We start from the raw sequence: 20,856 nt of genomic DNA on the forward strand, positions 1-20,856 counted from the left end.
TTTAACTCTTCCAGTGCCATCACTACATGCAGAACTGCGGGTGCCGTGCCAGGTGCTGGATGTTCACAGTGGGTGCACAAAGGCACAGCTCTCGGGTGCTCCCTATCCCGAAGCAGGCGAGTGCCCGGGAGAGTAAGGAACAAGGCTGAACATCCACCCTTCGTTTTCCCCCGGGAAATACCGCAGAGACTCACACGATGGGGTTCTGCACCTAGGGCCAAGGTGCAGCTACCTGCAACTACTTTTTTAAGGACCATATCCATTATTTCAGAGATTTGGGATGGTCCAAACTATTCCTTGCTCCCATAAGAAACCATCCATGCACATAATTCACTGTCTCAGCGCGGCAGCTGCACCAAACCCGGGGCAAACACCAGCCTGGGGAATCTGATCCACCACTCCAGCGTTCGTCAGCCCCGCTCATTGTAATATGGATTTAATGATTTAAAGGGTAGTTAGCTGAGACTGGTGGTTTAATTAATTAATGAAAACCTGTCTTAGAAGGCGGACTTCCTAAATGAGAAGGGCAGAAGGAACGGTGAGAAATATCATTTAAAACCATCCAAATGGTGTCATTGGCTCTCTACCCAAGGCTCTGGTGAGGCTTTAAGTGCCACCAAACACCCCGTGGCGAAATCGTGGGGCTCGGGGGAAGCAGAGGAAACCAGATGAGGAGCTCGGCAGCTGGGCACCGGGGAATACCGTGGCCCCAGAGGGAGCGAGACTACTCCTGCATCTCTCACACTCGTGTCCCAGCAAGTTTGCTTTGCCCAACCATACCGCCCAGCGTAATAAAAGCTATTATCTCCTTGTACAAATCTCCCTTTATTTCCTCTGCTTGCAGGAGCATTAGGAGGATTAAGGTCTATAAAAGTTTGTTCAGGGGAAAATCTGAAATGAAAACGGAAGGACTTGCACGGCTGGCTCCAAGCGTGGGGTTTTTTTTTTCCCATAAGAAAGAGGTTTATTGTGTTACTTCTTGCTTTTTAGGCATGGCAATGCTGGCGCTGCCGGGCGCTCTGATGGGTCAATAATCGAGATGGGCACTTGCAGAGATGCGCTGGGGTGAGCTTCCCTCTGAACCCCCTCTCTTGCACAGGATACTTGATGACTAGCTCAGATGAGATGCCTCCATCGCGGTTGCTAGAAGAGAGGTGGGACGGACCCCTGTCGTCCTGCTCCTGCACCCAAAGGGATGCCAGCTCATGGGAAGGATGAGCCTCTTTCTGATCGTCAGCCAAATGAACCGGGCTCCAGAGCAGAGGGAGGACAAGCTTAGAGGAGGCAAAATCCTGCTGGGGTGCCATCCCGGGGGAAGAAGAATCTTAAAATAGGTTTTGTCCATGTCTACGAAGGGTAAGGAGGGCCAGGAAAAGGGCTTTAAAGAAAGGGGATTTTTTCCTGCTCTCTTAAAAAAGAGACTGAATCAAGGAGAAGGGAAAAAAAAAAAAGAGGGGGAAAAAAAAGCTAATCTGGCACAGCAGAAGGCAAGAGGAGGAGTGATTTCTACAGGTGGTTTATGACTCTCCGTATGATCCACATGCCTGTTACATCCTATCAGATCCTGTTCTTACGGCGAGGTGCTAAAGGATTTATTAGTTCTTGACAGTGTGAGATGTTTAAAAGCTTGAGGATGTAATAACCAAATGTTCACTTGTTAAAATAAAGGCACCGTTTGGAGAGGTCTGTGCAATTCTTAGCAGCCTCCCCTTCCCCTTGGTCTATATTTAAGCTGCCAGCTAGATTAAAACTGTCAGAGCAGGGATGAGAATTTTATTGACATGCTTTGTAGGTGGTATGGCTCCATAAAATAAACATATACAGAGGATGCTCCCTGGTGTTGCTGCACAGGCAGAGATTTTTATAGTACTGACCTGGGGGAGTTTGTATCTGAAATCAATCCCTGATATAAAACAGATTCCAGAGGATACGGAGAGACAGACTTCACAAATGTCTGCGGAGAGCGTGGGCAGGGATGCAATCCATTTAACATTTCACGTTGAAACCAAACTGCGGAGAAGGGGAGGGTGTGAAATTCCCCGATCCTGCTCCAACAAACTCTTCGCCCCTCGTACGCGAGGTGCAATTAATTACTCTGATAACGGGGAGGTTTTAATCCCGGGAAGGGCGCAGGATGGAGCGTGGGGCAGAGGACCCACGGAGATGCTCGGGAAGCAAAGCGAGGACTCTCGCCCCAGCTTTGCGCTGGCAGAAGTCACTGCTGTGGATGGGGATCCAGCTCTTGAGGCATTTTTCAAAATCAAAAATTTCAGATTTATAGAGATGAAGGCCAGTAGAGATCACTAGATTGGCCAGTCTGACTTCATGAATATCGCAGAGCCATCGAAGATCACCCACTTCCACCACCATGAGCCCTGAACTTCTGTTTGGCCAAAACCTGACACAACCCACCACTTCCCTTGGCAGCTAGTTCCCAAAGCAATCACCCTCCCAGTTGTAACTCTGGGCCCGAGTCCTAATTTGTTTTTGTCTGGCTTCAGCTTTGAGTCATTCTCTGTTATGCTGGATTTAAAAACCACTTTACTAGCCAGCATTTTCCATTCTTGTTAATGTTTATAGTGTCATCACCATGTCCCCACTCCTTCCCCCCCCCCCAATACACTCAACAGAGCTCTTCAACCTTCCAAGCTGCAAGACATTTTCTCCAGCCCCCAGCTCATTTCCGTGGCTCTCCTCTCCGCCTTCTCTGGATTTTGCAATCTCCTTCCAGCTTGGATACCATGCCTGAGCTCCAGTTTTGTCCCACCAACTCCATGCACACGTCACATCACCCAAGAGAAGTCCACCTTGCTTTTCATCGCATCCCAAGTTCACATTGACTGCCTTCACTTCCAGGATCTTCAGATCTTCTTGAAAAGCACCATTTCCTGGGATACCATCCATCCAGCACCCCTGTATGCCCATCCTGTATTGGTCTAGCAATGATTTTCTATGTCCTTCCACATCCATGAAGATGTTGAACAGCAGATCAGAAGATGAGATCTAGCAGAGACTCCCAAGAAGCTCCATGAAACTCAATTTTCAGAATAAAGGTGTTCCATCAGGCTGAGGAGAGGTCACCAGTGGCGTTCCTCTGGCACCTGAGTAAGGTGCAGGGAGAAAATACACACTAACTCGAGGCTGGGTTGGCGCGTTCACATGACAGAGGACCAAATAGCAGAAAAACCACCCAATTGCTCTGCTAAACTGTGCTAATTTCTCCCACTTTCTGCTACTTGACGGTCACGTACTCATCAACCAAGAACGCCAGCTTTGGCTAAAAGTTGGGGATGGCTTAAGGGAGGTGACAAGAGAAGACAACCACCATTACCTCCAGCATACCAGGAGCGGTACCAGCAACAACCTAATGCTACTGGTAAGATCTGGTAAGAAAAATCATGACAGTCTGGGCCAATTCACTCAAGAAAAATGAAGTTCAGCTGGAAGAAGTACAGAAAAGAGCTGCTGGGTTGATTAAAGGAAAGGCATAAGTATCTGACACCAAGATCCTAGGAGAGCTTGGTTTGTTGGACAAGTCAAACAAAGGTAGAGAACAAGAGGAACAACTTCATAAAAATACATTAGGGAAGGGCGGTAATTACCAAACAGAAGGCAGAATAAACCAAGTTAAAGGGCAACGCTGGCACAGAAATGATCCGAAACTCATTTCCACCGAAAACGAGCAGGTGGTTTCAATCTCTTCAGGATCTCAGAAGGATTCTGAAAGGATGAAGTTAAACAGTTAAAAGGACTGGATCTGTTTGTACTCTGTTTACCTTGGATCAGCCTCACACTTGAGGGCTTTCAGTGGGCACCTACCGAAGCCAAGGAGGAATTCCCCCTCCCTGCTGATGTCTAACCTGGCCTCCAGGGTTTGGTTGTTTTTCTTTCTCTGTAGCCCTCTAACATACAGTGAAAAATTGGCCGCTGAGACGGGATGAAAGCGGTGTGCATCCCTCCCTCTAGTAGCACGAGCAGCTCCGTCAGGGCTAATCCAACCACCAGATTTGGAATGAAGAAAGAACTTTCTTCCCCAGCACCTGCAAACACCCAGCAACAGCACCGCTGGCCGAGAAGGTCCTTCTTGACCTCAGGGATGAAGGTGGAGGAACCCAGAGTCTGCAAAACACCGTTCTAAGGCAAAAGCAAAGCTCCCCTTTTCTGACCTCCCTTGAAGCAAACAAAACCAGGATAACTCCAATAAAGTCAATGCATTTAAAGAGGAGACTACAGCACCAGGCTGACAGTTGTAGCCTGAAGAGATTCCAACCTAATTTTAGATTTGACACAAACCTTAATGTGGTTTTAATTAATTAATTAAAAAAATCCTTTAATTAATGTAAACCCCTTAAAGCGGTTTTCATTTACTCCATTTCCAGGAGACATTTCCACTTACATTGCTCCTCAGATGCCATTCTGCTGCTTGCTTTTGTTCTTCAGTCAAACCTCAAATGTTAGACCTAAGCTTCTGTTTATAATACATCACTGGCCTTGAAAGCTGGGATGCTTTGAGCTCCAGCTATTTCTTGAGACTTCACTTTAATGATTTTCCAAGTACTGGGGTTTCCATCTCTTCTCTGACTATGCAAAAACTCTACGACTTGTTCTTCCACTGCGTGAAAGTGTCCTCTTTTGGGTCCACTGAAGGACCTCCGTGTTGAGTCAGCACATAAAAGCTACCAAAAATTACACTTGAATTCTCTGAATCTAATAGTTTAAGTTTATCTCAATTTCTGCATGCAAGGGAGAAAGGCAGCAGTAATGGCGTGCTGTCACCTTGCCCTCCTGGCAGCAACACCCACCTTGGGCAGCTCTCCAGGCCACCAAGGAAGGAGCTCTGATGTGATATGGGAATGCATCCCTGGGGTCCAGAGTCCCTAGGACCTCTCTCCCCACTGGCTCTCCTGATGGCAACCTGTACTTGGTAGAGCAGCCACTGGCTCCTGTCTTCAACTTGCTCCATCTGCATGGCCAGCCTGGGCACCACATCTAGGTGACCACCAGATACTGCGTCCCCAGTTTTGGGACCCCAGTGTAAGGCAAACCGGAGTGAATTCAGTGGAGGCCACCAAGATGGTCAGGGCTGGAGCACTGATCCTGAGACCAGAGGCCAAGGGAAGGGGTTTGCTCAGCCTGGAGAAGGGATAGCTTTGGGGCACCTGACAGCAGCCTGCCCACGCCTACAAGAAGTTATGGAGGTGATGGAGCCAGGCTCTTCACAGTGATGCATGGTGAGAAGATGAGAAGCAATGGGTGGAAGTGAAACAAGAGATGTTCAGGGGGGATATGAGGAAATTCTTGTTCACCACGAGGCCAGCCAAGTGTTGGAGCAGGTTGCCCAGAGCACTTGTGCTTCTCCATCCTTGGGGACTTCCAAAGCCCAGGAGGGTAAAGCCTTCAGCAACCTGGGCTGATCTCAGAGCTGACCCTGCTTTGAGACCATTCGTCAAACACCACCACTATCAGAAATGGAAATAAGCTTTATGGAAATGAGATGGCTCCAGCCGGACAGAGAGATTGCCAGCGCCCAGGTAAAACGTTAGACTTCTCCAAGAGGATACTGGATTACAATATAGAGAGAGGGAAGAGCTGAAATGAAAGAGTAGTCAAAAATATAAAATGCAAGAAATAATGCAAGCATAAAGAAGGCAGAGCACGTTATGCAGAAGGCGCTTTCCCTTGGTGGTGTGGAGGCAGCAGCTCCAAGGACCTGAGAAGTTTAATCAGAAACTGGAAATACTGCCTACGATTCAATGCATGTCAAGAAAGATGTGTTCAACTTGGAGTTGGTGAAAGAAGCATATGCAGATAATTTAGGAGGATCCTAAACAGAAAAAAACAAAAAAAGCCTAAAGACTTCAACTACATTATCGTGGCAAAATAAAGCCAAGGGAGGGAGAAGGTCCCAAAGGCTCCTTCCACTCCTGCACTGGAGATGTCCAGCTCCTTTGCAGACTCAGTAACACGGACTTGGGCTAGATATTTCCCCAAAGCTAATGGAAGTCCACGTAGAGCTCCGTCCCCAGGGGCTGTGGACACAAAACCCTGTTGACTGAGTGTAACGTGGGAGCCTGGACCTGGGCAGAAGAAACCAGCTGAAAGCCTTTAATTGCTCTGCACTGGGTTCCTCTGCTTTGGGGTAAAGCTCGCCAAGGGGCCTCGGCTCTGTGACTTGCTTCCACGCATTGCACGCAATTACTCGCTTTGTGGTTTTATGGGAGTAATTTTATGATCTTTAAAAACGTACCACATCACTCAGCTGCTGGGACAAGAAGGGGCTCTTGACTCAGCGCCCGAGGACAAGGTCTCCTCCTCTCCTCCTCCCAAAACCTCACGCTGCTGTTGCAGGCTGTGGGAGAAGCCTCTTCCCAAGCCACCACTTCACCATTTTCTGACCACCGCTAAACACAAAGCCAAGGCTTTTCTGTTGTCTTTTTAAAGCTCACCATGTGTTGGCATTCCCAAATCCAAGAAGAAACTCAGCATTTGTTTTAAAGAGGCTTCCATACGTCCCACTGAGGACCCAGGACCTCTCTGCGCTAGAAGCTGTACATGTATATCACAAAATAAATCCAGGGCCAAATCTAAGCATATGACAAGACAGCAGGGGAACTTAATTAAAGGAAAGCCACTGACAGCCCAATGATCATACGCAACAGAGCAGCCAAAATCAATAATTATTTCATATACTTCACTTAATTAACCTACTGTATTTACCCAAAAGGAAAATTACTTTCCCAAGTAGGTTAACCTCCAAATGGGGGGCTCTTAAATTAAGGGTCCTCTTCTTTTTGGGTTGATGTGCCCTAGTGACAAAGGAGCACAAACTTGCCTGAAGGAGCCTGTCTTATTATGGCCACACTTCAGGAAAAAAAAAAACAACAAATAAAAAGATGCCAGGAGGACACAACTGCTCCATGGTTTTGTTGGACCCAAAACAGGACACGTCCATGCAGCAGAAGAACAAGTTGTGGAATTTTTTTGTAGTCTGAGAAGAGACAGAAATGCTCTTATCCCTAAAACCTCTGAAAATTATTAAAGTAAAGGCTCAAGAAACAGTCTTCCCCTCTCCCTGCCCGAAGTAACTCAACTTAAAAACTGAGGGTCATCTTTGCAGGTTAACACAGTAACATTTGGGAAAGAAAGCTAATTCTTCGCCTGGTGCCTTTTTAAAACATCCCAAAATCAGGTCACTATTCTGTAGCATTATTACAGAATAAAACTGCATTAATAAAGATCTGCATTTTTTTTTCCTTATACATCTATAAGAACAAATTCATCAGCTCCGCCACTGAAAAGCCAGGCTTCACGGCGGCTGAAGGTGTCATACGTGAGGTCATACAACCCTCCATCGCCCTAAGAAGCCTTGCACTGCAAAGGCACGCAGTGACTCGGGGTCCTTCATGAGACAAGCTAAGTTGTACAAATCCAAGCAAACACAGAATAAATCCTTCATTTTGGCAACTACAGAGTAAATCTGCTGGGGCTTTTGGACCTCGCAGGACCAGAAGCTCATGAGCATCGCCCCATGCGTCCTGGCGGGGCCGGGAGCCGTGCCGCGGCTGCTCCTGGACCAGGTAGCTGCCGGCTCTGCGCATCGATTCCTGCAGAAGCCAAACATACGGCGGCACAGCGGGAGAGACCGCCAGCGAGCGGTGATGAGCAAACGCAGGAAGGACGGGGGGAAGGAGGTCCCTTGGACGCCGGCGGTGGTAGAGTCACTTGCGATGCCTTAGGAGGTGTTTCAAGGGCAACCCTCTGCGGCTGTTTGAGTTTGTAGGCAGCGTAATGAAAAGCTCAATACTATTTGATTTATTCTATTAAGGTGCTGCATTTATACTCCTGCTCTGGAAGGAAATTAAGCAGCCTATCAATGGAGAGGGCTTTTGGGAAAAGACTTGGTGGCTTCATCTTAAAAAGGACACTGCCAAGGTTGGGAGCTCTACAAGGGAGATGAGATGACTCCTCCGCCAGCTCCCATCTCCGTCAGATCTCTGCACGCTGCTCATCACCCCTTCCGTAAACCAAAGGTTATCACCCTCACAAAACTGGGGCATTTAATTAAAAAAAAAATCCAGGGGAAAAAAAGGACTTTCTGGACCCCGCCTGCCACCGCAGAGCCTGGTGTCGCAGGGGCATTGGATGCCGAGGCTCTGCCTCTCCTCGGGGCAGGGGTGACCCCGACCTCCACCACACTTGCAGGGTAAGCATCAAGTATTACATCATTTTACAGAAAAGGAACAAAACAAGTGGTGGTCCGTGCATCAACGCGGCTTTTCCAATATCTCTGCTCATTTTTGTACTCTCCTGTATGACCAAGATGCCTTATTTTTGCATTTGCAACCATGCACTGGCCGCCTTCTCAGAGGCAACCGAGCCTCCTCCCCGTCCTGCAGCCTCCTGACTCCATCACAGCTCCACCAGGCTGCCGTGATGGCTTCTTCTAACGGCCTTTACACCACCTCTGCTAACCCTACAAGCCAAAGAGTGACGCATGTTGAGCAGCGAAGCTGTCCAGCTCGCCTCCATCCATCGGGTTTTGACCGCAGCAGCACTGCTCTGAATTAGAACAACCTTGGGCGAGCTCACCTCCGCGTGATGGATGGACATCAGCTCCATCTCACAGCATGGCTCTGCAGCAGAGGACCCACCCCAGGAGAGGACCTCCGGCATCCATGTGCTGGGCATGACGCCAATGTGAAGGCAAAGGGGAGGGAGGTCCGCACGGATGGACCGCTGCCCCGTGGAGCCCGGGCAGGATGCTTAGAGAGATCTCCTTGCTGACCTCCACACCGCCCAGGAGACATCAGTGGCCTTTTCTCCTCCTTCCCCAGCGAGCGACTGCACGCAAGCACCGTCCAGGGCTCCAACACCCAAACCACCCGACTCGAAAAAATCAAAAAAACTTTTGCGGGACGGACAAAGGCTGAAAAATTAACTGTCTGGCCTCTTCCTCTGCTGCGTTTATTGCTGTCTTGGCAGATGAATTTCAGGTTGCTGCCACAGCCGCAAACTGCTTGTTCTGCCAACTGTACATTACTAACATTGGAAGGTGTCCAGACCTAGGAATCTTTTCTAAAAGCATTTGCTTCATACTTTAAATAGCAGCCCAGCAGGCAGGGGGATGGGAGGGAGGGCTCAGCCCCTGCGTGCTATCCATCTGCAAGCTTCTACCGGCTCTTCCACCCCTTTGTGGGTTAAAACCGAGGACGACCCTCGGCAGAGGTGCAGGGTGGGGAGACCTGGTGGGATGCACCCTCCAAACCCTCCAGGGCTGGCAGCAGGATGATGCCCCTGCCCCGGGATGTCCCCGCTCCCCCGGCGCTGCCACCTGCCCCCTCCCAAGCTCCCCAGCTCTGCGCTTGGCACATTTTCCAAATGAGATTAATGACAGGACGTTGGCTGTTTTTTCATTGAAATCTGCTCTGCTACGAGGTTTAGCATCATTTTTCCCGGTGCTTATGGGTTTTGCTTATTATTGGGCTTAACAGCATCGTTTGCTGGGACGTCCTGAGCCCGCTGTTACACATCGCTGCAAAGTCCAAACTCCCCGGCTCCTCTCTGTTACATGAAATCACGTCTCCAAGTGGGTTTCCTAACGGAGCATTAGAAGGAGCACGGACAATGCTGCAGGATACGTCACCGTTCACAATACTATAGCAGCAAAACCCCACTCGCAACTGTTAGCAAATATTAATCGGGTTTATGGCTGAGAAACAGAGAGGAGGAGGAAGGACACAGGCAGGGAAACACAACGTCTAACACGTGATATAGCTACGAGGACAGAAAATTGTCTCTGGCCACAAATATTCTGACTTTTTGCCATATTTTTCCTACCTCCTCATATAAAATGCTCTCACAGTAAACTGCTATGAGCAAATACAGGTGAAGTTTCTTTTCTTCAGTAATTTGGCGCCGCACTAGATAAGCCGGCAATACAGAGCAAAGCTCAAGGCATAATATTTTTAAGTAGTGCTTGTCCTAGTTAATGTTCAGCCCTGCTGTGCAATGTCAAGAAAACTAATGAACAGGGAAGTGGCAGCGAGCAGGAACCTGGGCGTACTCACCCGCTACCAAACTCCTTTCAGAGCCCGGGCACGCCATGAATGAAATCTAAAAGCCGTCGTCCTGGTTCATCGGGAAGCTTGGGCAGCCTGTGCAACGTGAGCTGAATGTTTTGCCGCCGTGCTTGCTCCATAATTTGGTGCCTAAAATAATAGCGAGCTGGGAGGACCTACGGCAATGCCTGGCTTCAACTAAAAGAGGGGAGATTCAGACTAGATCTAAGGAAGAAATGTTTTACGCTGAGGGTGGTGAGACACTGGCCCAGGTTGCCCAGAGAGGTGGTCGATGCCCCATCCCTGGAAACATTCCAGGGCAGGTTGGCCGGGGCTCTGAGCAACCTGCTCTGGTTGAAGATGTCCCTGCTCTTGCAGGGGGTTGGACTGGATGGCCTTTAACAGTCCCTTCCAGCCCAAACCGTTCTGTGATTGTATGGAGCGCCTGTGCGTGCATACCCATGTTCCAGCCACGGGGTTTGGGAAAAATTTAACATCTGTTATCAGGCAACACCGTTCCGCTCAGAGCGTGTGGCGGGAGCTTTGGCAAAGGCAACGTTTGACGGATGACGCGCTCTCAGCGCTAATACTGAGCGGAATTCACCTTGTGCACGAAGGACAAAGTGTTTGCACGAAGGACAAAGTATTTGCACGAAGGACAAAGTATTTGAGCGCACGAGATGGGCAGCCCGTAGCGGGCATGATGCCAAGCAACTGCAGCCCACCTGCAGCAGCTCCAGGAGGGATGCTGGGGTTGCAAGGACCTGATCAAGTCCTACTGCCTCCTTAATACACCTCGCCCCTTCTCCTGTGCATCGCTTGAGCCCTTTGGACTTCTACATTTCAGTCTATGAGTTGACACTCGGGGTGAATTTTAACCTTGATATGGCTTCTCAAGCATCTCTTCTTTGTTGACCGGTTACAGTGCCGTATTCACCGGTGGGAGGTGGATCAACGCCCCCTCTAATCGGTCTGGTTGGCAGGAGAACAGATCTGACCAGGCTACGTGGTTCTTCACCAAGTCTTGCACAGCATGTGGCAGAGCTATCTGTCCTTCACCTTACCTAGCTATAAAACGGGGTTTCTGCACGCAGTTAATAGCAGTATTGCTGATAAGCACTTAATGGGCCTGATCCTGAAAGCTTAACGAGCACTTCTAATTATTTTAATCTAAGGAATAATTTCAGGATGAATCACAAACACGGAATAAAGTGCCACCTTGCATCAGAAACAAAGGTGGCACCTTAAACAAGCCAAGCGATGAAGGTAAAGCATTCCCTTTTGTATTACTGCTTTCATAAAAGTGGGAGAAGGAAAACTATTGCAAATAGAACGATTATGTCATGATTTTTCATGAATTAAGTCATGATTATCTGCTGCAATCTAGTGTCTGAAGGGTAGCAGGAGAACAATCTTACTCTGAAGCTTCCCGACAAGCCAAGGCAGGAGGCTGCCGCCTTACCTTGCTCCAACCTCTTCATCTGCTGGATCTGATCAACCGTCTTCTTTAGGATCTTGCATTTGTCGGGTTTGACACTCAGAGTGTCGATGTCCCCGATGTTTGCAGACAGCAGCTCCGCCAGCTCCTCTAAATATTTGTTCTCCTGTTCCCGTCGCCGCTTTTCATTGCTGTTAGAGAAAGAAAAAATAATTAAAAGTCACGTTAATGAGTTTTTCCTACTGCTCAGTCTAGTCACACCTGGGCACTGGACAAGAACCCAAAAATACAACTACTGGCTGGAGTGATGACTGTGCTATAATCCAAATACCTCCAAAATACCGGGGAGTTCTTTCAGGCTTTTGTATATTTTTATGCACATAAAAATTATCAAAATTAATGCCAAGGGAGATACATAGGGCTAGCCAGACACCCCCAACAAAAACAGACCTCTCACATTCAGGACTCTGCCTGCCTCTCAAAAATAGTTATAAATGAGTTATAACAAAAATAATAAAAAATAGTTATATACAGCCTCTTATTTTTCCACAGCCACTATTCCAGCTGACGCCAAGTTTAATCCTAAATTCACACATAAAGGTTAACAACATCCACCGGAGATCACCAAAGTGAAAATCTGAATCAACGGTGACAAGAGGAAGATGAAAAATATTCATGAGATCAACCTTTCTGTCCCAGTAAAAGCAGCTTTTTTTTTAGCTCCCGGCTGCTGCAGAAGCCCAATGCTCTCCCATCAACTACTTCTACATTCTGGGAATTGAGACAGCATTATTTACATGCTATGACATGGCCATCATTGAAGCCACCCTGGACACTGTAACACATTCATTTACCAAAGACATTATAAGCATCAAAGCCACCAAAACAAACTGTGCATATGGGACAGACACATTTTCCCTAAATACCTTCCACTACATCAACCACGGGATGAAATGAGGACAGCTCAAAATGCCCAACGCAGCTCTACTCCGCTTGCGATGCCTTTTATCAGGTTGGTTTTCAATAAGCCACCTAATTTTTTGTTACAACCTCCACAGGATGCCCAGCACTCTATGTGAGGAGTATTGCCTGAAAATCCCTATTATTTACTGGACACCAAGAAGCTGCTGAGATGCCTGCGGGTATGGCGAGATGCTTCTGGCCTCAAAGAGGCCCCACCGCTCACGGAGGGGCTGCGAAAACACTGGTTACAAAAGCTGATTCCAAAAGTCCGGCTCGGTAGGAGATTTGTGTCCCACCACAGATGTGCTCTGGCTTGTGCTACGGGGCCAAACAAGCTCCGCTAACAGCTGAAGGCTTCAAGGAGAGGTTTTGGTTTATTTTATCTGCTGAGAGCGCAAGTCAACCAGAGCATGAATATACTCTGATAACTCTGCAGAGACCCTTTAGAAACCATATCTGCCCAAAAGGGGACGAGACAACACCAGCTCTCCTCTCTAAGGAGCTCCTCAGGTAGGCTGCACAGACGTTTCTTTATTTTTTCCTAATTCCAGCCACTTTATTAGCTCAATATCCAGGTCTGACAGGTAGGCGTTGTCTCTTGGGCATTTTACTGCTGCTTAAACTTGCTCTCACATGAAAATACCTGACGACCGCAGGGATGAGCCTCCACGATGAGCCTCCCCTTGCCTCCCAGGTTCACTCTCCATCATCTTGCTTCTCCTCCTGCCCATGTCTCTCCAGGTGGTGAGACTGCCCAGAGAAGCAACAGGAATGACTCGCCCTCCTCTAACTCAGTGGAGCAGCAGAATCAAAAAAGAAAGAAAAAAGAAAAGGCAAAGCCAGCTGCGGGTGTGGAGAACACAAGCCGTGTTTCTGCTCGGGCCACCAGCCTCATGAAGTCCACAAGCGAGACTTTCCACGGGAGACATGCAGCGTGACTTGGAAACTCCTCTGCAATGGGCTCGGGTGGGCGCAGGACCCCTCGCTTCCCCAGCAGGCAGCTGCCAACGGGTGCTAAGGGGTCACAGGCAGCAAAAAGAGCTTCATGGAGGCAGGTTGGATGTCCACCTGCTGCAGAAGTGCTGGGTCCAGCCATGGACCTCGGCCTCTTTTTGCACAGGTATCGGTGACACCAGCGCTGGCATGCTCCCTGGCAATGGGCAGGCAAATGCTTCTCGAAGGAGCTGAGTGAGTATTTTAGTTAAGGTCAAATTAATTGCTAGCTCTCCCTGTGAACCAAAAGCAATAGCAGAGGGGAGAGAAAAAAATTTCCCTCTGTTGTGGGTGAGCTCATTTCATGAAAACCCTTAATGTTGCTGTTGCTGTGGCAACTTTCAAATTGTAGGAGGGAAAATTGGCCAATTTTCCTTACATAAAAGCATCATGAGAATATTACAGCAGTGGGCTGTTCTTTATGACTCCCAAGTATCATCAAAAGCAATAGTTAAACGTTCCAGGTTTTAACAAAGGAGTTTTGAAGTTCACTTTGCTCCGGAGTACGTTACGGAGGACTCTGGCCAGCTCAGGGAGGAGGACGAGGTCCCTCCCTGCCACGGCTGCGAGTCAGGAGACGGGCTGAAGGAAGAAAGACACAGCACTGGTGAGGACGTCCCTTCTGGATTTTAGTAAAATGTTCAGCTCCAGGGTTCGGGGTTGGATAGCCAACCCAATGACAAGTGTTTGAGTCGACCCTTCTAAAAATGCTTGTAGGTGCTTTGTGGATGTGAAAACTCGTTGTGCTTGGAGAAGGAAGGAGAGTCCTTCATCCAGAAGTTTCTGCTTCTCTATTATCAGTTCGTTCCTCGTATTTTGAAAGAACCCTGGTGTCGGCAGCAGAAGGCTTTCTTGGGGTGCTTAGGGGTTAGGAAACCACAAGAGATCTGCTTTCCAAAGGCAGACCAGACGAAGCAAAGATGTGCTCAGCCATCTGGAGAGCAGTTCCTTCAAGAAGAGGCGTCCAAGCCCACCTTGCTTGGACCCAAGGACCAACAGCTCCACCCCGCACTCACCTCCGGGGCGAGGACCGGCTCCGAGACCAGCCTGGAGACAGCAGCAAGGGCTGCAGAGCTCTGACTCAAATGACTCAGCCAGAAAGGGAAATATTTCGTGTGATTACAGAAGTATTTGTTAGGAATAAGACAGCTACAAGTGCTATCAAAACATGTTCTGTAATTATTACTCCTTTAATGGCACACGGCTAAGCCATGAACCACAGAGCCTCTGTAAGAAGCTGTGTGAACTCTCCAGAAGGGAGATGTTGCAGCCAAAAACTGCAATAAACAAAATCCTCAAACAACCTCTTAATGTCTCTCTACTGGAACAGCGTAGCCTTTACATTTATTGTCTAGAATATCATGTATGAGCTGTAAGTGATAGAAAATACACCTGGGGTTTGCTCAGTGCATCAATATTCTGCGACGACAAGCAAAACAGCATCCCAGGCAGCAGAGACATGGAGGCAGCAGCAGCACCATACGTTCATCCTTACTATATCGCCATAGAAAAAGATGCACAGGATTTACAGGGAGCCTGGAAAAGCCTGTGGAAGGAGATCACAACTGCCTCTGTCTAGGACTTTGTAGTCTTAAATCAGGTGGCAAGGTAGCTGGGACGGGAAGGCTCAGTCATAAGAATAAGGTGCCTTTCTGCAGTGAGCTGAGCTTTGAAGCAGTCTGCATGAGCACACAGAAATGAAGATACTCCAGACAGAAATATTTTCTGTTTTGTAATTGCACCATGGAGCAAGAGGGTTTCCACCGGAGTTTCTGAATATTACAAAAACACGGATTTCTTGGGAATCTGGCGTGAAGAGGCAGAAGGCTTGGGATGATCTGCAGACCTCACAGAAGTATCTCCCCCAAATTTATCCCGAGAAAGCTTTTGCGATGCTCTGAGCGCTCTCAATTTATAAAATCAATACATTAACTTTGATAACGAGCCTCTAATCATCATTTGCCACCTAACAACAAGCAGAGCAGATGGGGAGCTGCATTTCCATCATGCTCCATCTTCCATTGCAGCCACCGCTAAAAGCAAAGCGAAGTTCTGGTGGGAAGTGTGAACGTTTCCGAGTGGCTGAAACCCGGCTCCATCTGCTCGAGCAGACGGGACGGAGCGACGCAGTGGGAATGACAAAGTAGCCGCGGCAGGGGACAGATTGGGAGCAGCGCACGTACCTCTGGGCTGTATCACAGGGCGAGCCTTTCCTCTTCCGAGAGTCGGGGTTGGCAGGGTCCGTTGAGCTGTCCCCAAGGCCACTCATGGTGGTTGACCTACTTTGCACCTGGAACCAAAGACAGACAGGGTAAGGACAAGCTTTTTGCAGCTGCAGGAGGAGCGGTTCCTCCGTGGCAAAGCCAGAAAACATGGACCAAGTGACCTCTGAAGAGGTAACTAACCGAACGCAAGTCGTTCTTATTGAATTGATGCCTTGTTTGTGAAGGAAACGGTGCGAAGGGAAGACAACATGCGATCACGTTACCCTCCTTTTGGTGTCCCCCAGTCACCTGTTGGCCAAGCAAGCCCTCATCACCAGCACCACTGTCCTTACATCACAGACTGAGCTCTTCCCTGTATCCCTGTAAATTTTAGCTTCTTGGCCTTACAGCATTTTAACAACTATCTAAACACAGCCTGTTTCAATGCTTTGTTTAAGTGTGTTTGATTGCTTTTGTTTTGTTTCCTTTTCCTGCAAGCTTCTCCTTCAGCCCATCTTCTGCTCCTCTGCCATCTCCGCCCGGTTCCTCTGACTCACGGCTGGCAGAGGACGCTCCACCCCTCGCATTGTGTCTGCGCTCCTGCTCCCCCACCACCTCCTTTCCCCTCAGCACATGGCCTGGGCTTTAATTAGAGTTGCAAACTGACTCATCTCTTAACGGGATGCGACACCCTCCCACGAACCCCTTCCCCACCTCCCACCGAGGCTGCCTCCCACGCATGGTCCTCCCAGCCCCAACCTTCTCCTGGCAGAGGGCTTCCCACCACGGCCGGTCCTTGGCTGGTCCCAACACTGGGCACCTCCTGGGTTCCAGCTCTCTCCAACACACGGACATTTCACCCTTATTTTTAGGATGTAATTCCAACAGATGTTGGGTAAACTAGTCCATGCTAAGGCAAACAAGAGGTCTAAGCAACCAAAGAAGGTCCAGAAGTCATGAGGACTATAACATTGCAAGATCCCACAAGTTAATGCTCCTTTAACAATGAAATATATATTTTTATTTAACTGAATAAAATACTATGTAAGCCTAAAAAAGGCAAGAAAGCCAATTAAGGCTTCTTTCTGGATACTTCACCTTGGAGAGTGTTAAAGAGGTTTGGCCAAAGACCGTGACACTCTCCGACCCGAGAACATAGCCAGTCCCCTCCAACTGCCTAAATGGGACTAAACACATCTATAGGACAGGGCCAATCCCTCATACAACACGTTAAATCAAGGGACAGAGCTTCTCCAGAAAAGAAATCAGCTATGCACGTTGCTTCCCTGAAGCTTGCTAAAGCCGTTCAGTGATTTTTCATTCAGTAACCACAATGATTCAATATTGGACAATGCCACCTTCCAAATTCTTTATTTATTTTAGAATTTTTGGAAGTGTTTATCATTGTGAGAAGATACAATCCCTGAGAAATAAAGCAACGGGATCCTGGACAAGAAGGTAGTAGTTTACAGAGTAAAAGGACTAAGTTCTGAAACTTAATTCCCTTCTTTTCTTCCATTACTTTCTAAAAGCTGAAATTTTAACGAGGATTAAACTGCTGACGGACTGTGATAAAACAAACCCTAGAAGGCACATCCACAGTTCCCACAGCCCAGATTCCCCTCACGTTTTGTTCAGCCTGCCCAAAAGCGCGGTGAGGTGCCTTCCGTCGTCCAGCATCTCCCACCTACTGCCCAGCCCGGCACAAGGCGGCTGCTCATCAAAAGCCGTCGGCACTGGCTCATCTCATGCTCAGATAGGTGACGATTAAAGTCCAAGCAGCTTTTGAAAGTCCTCTGAGTCCCAAACCACATCTGCAGATCAGCTCCTCCTGACCTCAGAGCAGTGCAGAGGGATGGACACAGCCGTGAGCATCTCCTCCGCTCCCTGGTTGCTTGAAGACCCCAGTGTTTGTATTAAAACCCAGAAAGCCAACCGTGTCCTGGGCTGCATCACCCGCAGCGTGGCCAGCAGGGTGAGGGAGGGGGTTCTGCCCCTCGACTCCGCTCTGGTCAGACCCCCCCTGCAGTGCTGCGTCCAGCTCTGGGGTCCTCAGCACAGGAAAGACATGGACCTGCTGGAGCGGGTCCAGAGGAGGCCACGAAAATGGTCAGAGGGCTGGAGCACCTCTGCTGTGAGGAAGGGCTGAGAGAGCTGGGGTTGTTCAGCCTGGAGGAGAGAAGGCTCCAGGGAAGATCTTATTGCGGCCTTTCAGCACTTAAAGGGGGCTTGTAAGAAAGATGGGGACAAACTATTTACTAGCACCTGTTGTGATAGAACAAGGGGTGATGGTTTTAAATGAAAAGAGGGGAGATTCAGACCAGATCTAAGGAAGAAACTTTTACGCTGAGGGTGGTGAGACACTGGCCCAGGTTGCCCAGAGAGGTGGTCGATGCCCCGTCCCTGGAAACATTCCAGGTCAGGTTGGCCAGGGCTCTGAGCAACCTGCTCTGGTTGAAGATGTCCCTGCTCATGGCAGGGGGTTGGACTGGATGGCCTTTGAAGGTCCCTTCCCACCCAAACCGTTCTGTGATTCTATGAAAACCAGCATTACCAGCTTCATTATCTCCTACGACTGAGGTGTCCAGGGGGGCGTTACACATTTTGGCTCCCCAATTACCCACGTCCATGCTCAGCGTTGAAAACCTCTGCTCCAAAATAAGTGAAATATCTGCGCTTAACACAGTGCTACGGAGAAAGAGCCTGTCTTTCGGCAGCACGCAAGCATTTCTGCTAACGCTCGCGTCACCAGTGCTAAGGCGAACACGGTTCCTGAAATCATTTTAGCAATATCAATGCAGGCGATCGATACTGCAGGCATGAGAGCTCATCCACCGAATTCAGAAACCCTGAGCAGATGCCAGCAAGCTAGCCATGACCACGGATCCGAGTTCATCCCCCCGTCTTTGGCATGGTTGCAAGAAGGAACCATGCCAATGCAAATATAAGGAAGGGGGAAAAAAGCAAACTCTTGAAAAATCTAGAGATTGGAAAACTAAAAAGCGCTGCATCATCTGCTCTGGGTGCGAAGGGCTCGCTGGGGTTTCAGACAAGCTTACCGGGGTTTAAACCTTCCTCTTGAAGTTTTAACTTGCTCTCACCAAAACATTGAGTCTCCGTAAGTGGTGTTGCTCTGACAAGTCCTGATCTTTCCTCTTGGCAGCTGAATTAAAAGAAAAAATGAGTGGGGATACGGCAGGTAAAGTTGACCGTCCCACCGGGATGGCTCTGCTGTGGGACCACGGCTTGGCAAGAGTGACCATATGCCCTAGAGAGGTGAACTAAGGACAACTTTGCAGCCTTAGCTAAAATCCTTGGCTTGAGTTAAGCCCTTGATGTAATACACTCAATGTTTCTTTTTATTGTAAAAGTAGTTTATTTTACAGCAAAACTTGCCAGGGCTGACAAGCCAAAAAATGTCATTTGGTCTAAAAATAACGGGGATGACTCGGTTCGAAAGCCCCGCTGGGTCAGGGCAAGACCAGGGGACAATGTCCCCCGCTGAGGGCAAGGGTTGGGCTGCCGGTGAAAGGCAGCCCTGCCTGCTGCTGCCCGCGCTCGGGGCCGTTTCGCCGGAAACCTGATTTCTAAACACTGGCTTCTTGTAAAAACGTTAATATTCTGCTGGCTCAGGAAAGCAAACAGAGGTAGACGAAGGAGGCAGGATGATAATGAAAACAAGGTAATTAGTTTGGGGGGGGAAGCAGTTTCCAGGCTTAATATGGGGGGCTCTCTGATGCAGACCTCTGCTAAACCGATTGCTCCTCTGCTGTCACAAGCCACCAAAAAAATATACTAAGGGACAGTATAAAATGCTGCTGGTGTCCCCACCGGTGCTGCTCGCTCACCAGGGCTCCTTGGGAGACATTTGACCATGGCAGGAGCAAGACCTAAGCGTTGCGTCAACGCAAAGAGTGTTGGCCTCTTGCCCTCCTCTGGATGCACATGGAAGAAGCCTCATCCCAAAGAGACATCACAGCATGGTGCAGACCCACTGCTCTGAAGAAACTCCGTGTCGTGGCGCAAACGCAAAACACAGAGAGGTTTTTTTTTTCAACAACTATGGATATTATCTTTGCAACCAGCATCTTCATGCTTGGACTTGCATGCAGCTAGTGCACAAGTCCGTGGACCTGCAGCAGCGGTGTCGATGAGCAAAGCTGCGATGTGCACCATGTTCAGCAGCAAAGCAAGCGCCTGTGGTGCAGACTGCAGCTCCCCGGGTCCGGTGAAACAAGGGCTAAACTCAAGCCACCGGCAAGGCCAAAGGTTTGGAGCTTCTTAAAGGTGATTCTCATACCCACGTTGTTCTTGCTCCCCTGGTTCTTACCCCGCTGATCTGGATACGGCACCAGTCCCTGGTCCCTCTTGCTACCAGCACCCCAATGCACCACTGCATCTGCTCACCGGAGATTAATTAGTCTCAAAGAGACTAATCAGAAGAAGAAAAAAGGAGAGGGGGGATGAATAAGAAGCACAAGAGCTGAAGTGACCTGCCCATGGCCAGGCAGGTGAAACCACCTCTGATTTCCAACTCTACGCTCTCTCCTCTTCCATCAGTCCTGCAACGTGCCATACTGGAGTGTCTACCTGAAGAAGATGCTGCTCTTTGGGATGCTAATGAATATCGTGGCAGAGACCAGAGCCTTGACACGGAGGATGAAGCACCAGCCAACATCAATATTCCAACACAGTCTTGGGGATCATGAATGTAATGAATGTAATTTCCATATTAACAAAAAGTAACGAAAAAGAAAAAAGTTGTGAATTATTGAGGCTCGATGCTTCTGCTCTCCTAACAATGCCAAAAGATTTCCAATAGCTTCCCAAAGACATCCATCGCTACCTCTAGCAGACACAAATAGCCCGAGTGATTTGCACTGACAGCACAGAAGACAGAGCTGGCCACCGAATACTTGATTCTAACAGAACTGCCTATTTCTAAAACGTATTTCCCACATTTTGGATGAATTTGACCCAAAAAAATGCCCTACAAAATAACACTAACATCTATTGGAGAGAGACACAATTAGTCAGCTGGTTTTAAGAAAACAACAATGTTGGAAAAGTCCCTCATGTTACAGCTATTTATCATGAAAATATAACCCGTCTGTGCATACGCAGTCTCAAGTAGAGGTAATTAAGAGCATACTTGGGGTGTCGCAAGGACACGTTTATATTGTTCCCCTCACCAGTTCAT

General features: G+C 48.6%; 1 protein-coding gene across 4 annotated transcripts in view; it reads right to left on the reverse strand.

The window, feature by feature from the left end:
• NCOA1 (nuclear receptor coactivator 1) overlaps positions 1-20,856 on the reverse strand; it is a 184,189-nt gene that overhangs the window by 48,943 nt on the left and 114,390 nt on the right. For all 4 annotated transcript variants that reach the window (XM_072858206.1, XM_072858205.1, XM_072858207.1 and 1 more), the window contains exons 3-4: positions 15,636-15,742; positions 11,521-11,687 (exon numbers count right to left, since the gene is read on the reverse strand). In XM_072858206.1, coding sequence (XP_072714307.1) covers positions 11,521-11,687; positions 15,636-15,721 — 253 coding nt within the window. In that variant the 5' untranslated portion in view covers positions 15,722-15,742. The remainder of the gene's footprint in view (positions 1-11,520; positions 11,688-15,635; positions 15,743-20,856) is intronic.

The sequence above is a fragment of the Ciconia boyciana genome, chromosome 3, assembly GCF_034638445.1.
Source record: "Ciconia boyciana chromosome 3, ASM3463844v1, whole genome shotgun sequence".
NCBI lineage: Eukaryota > Metazoa > Chordata > Aves > Ciconiiformes > Ciconiidae > Ciconia > Ciconia boyciana.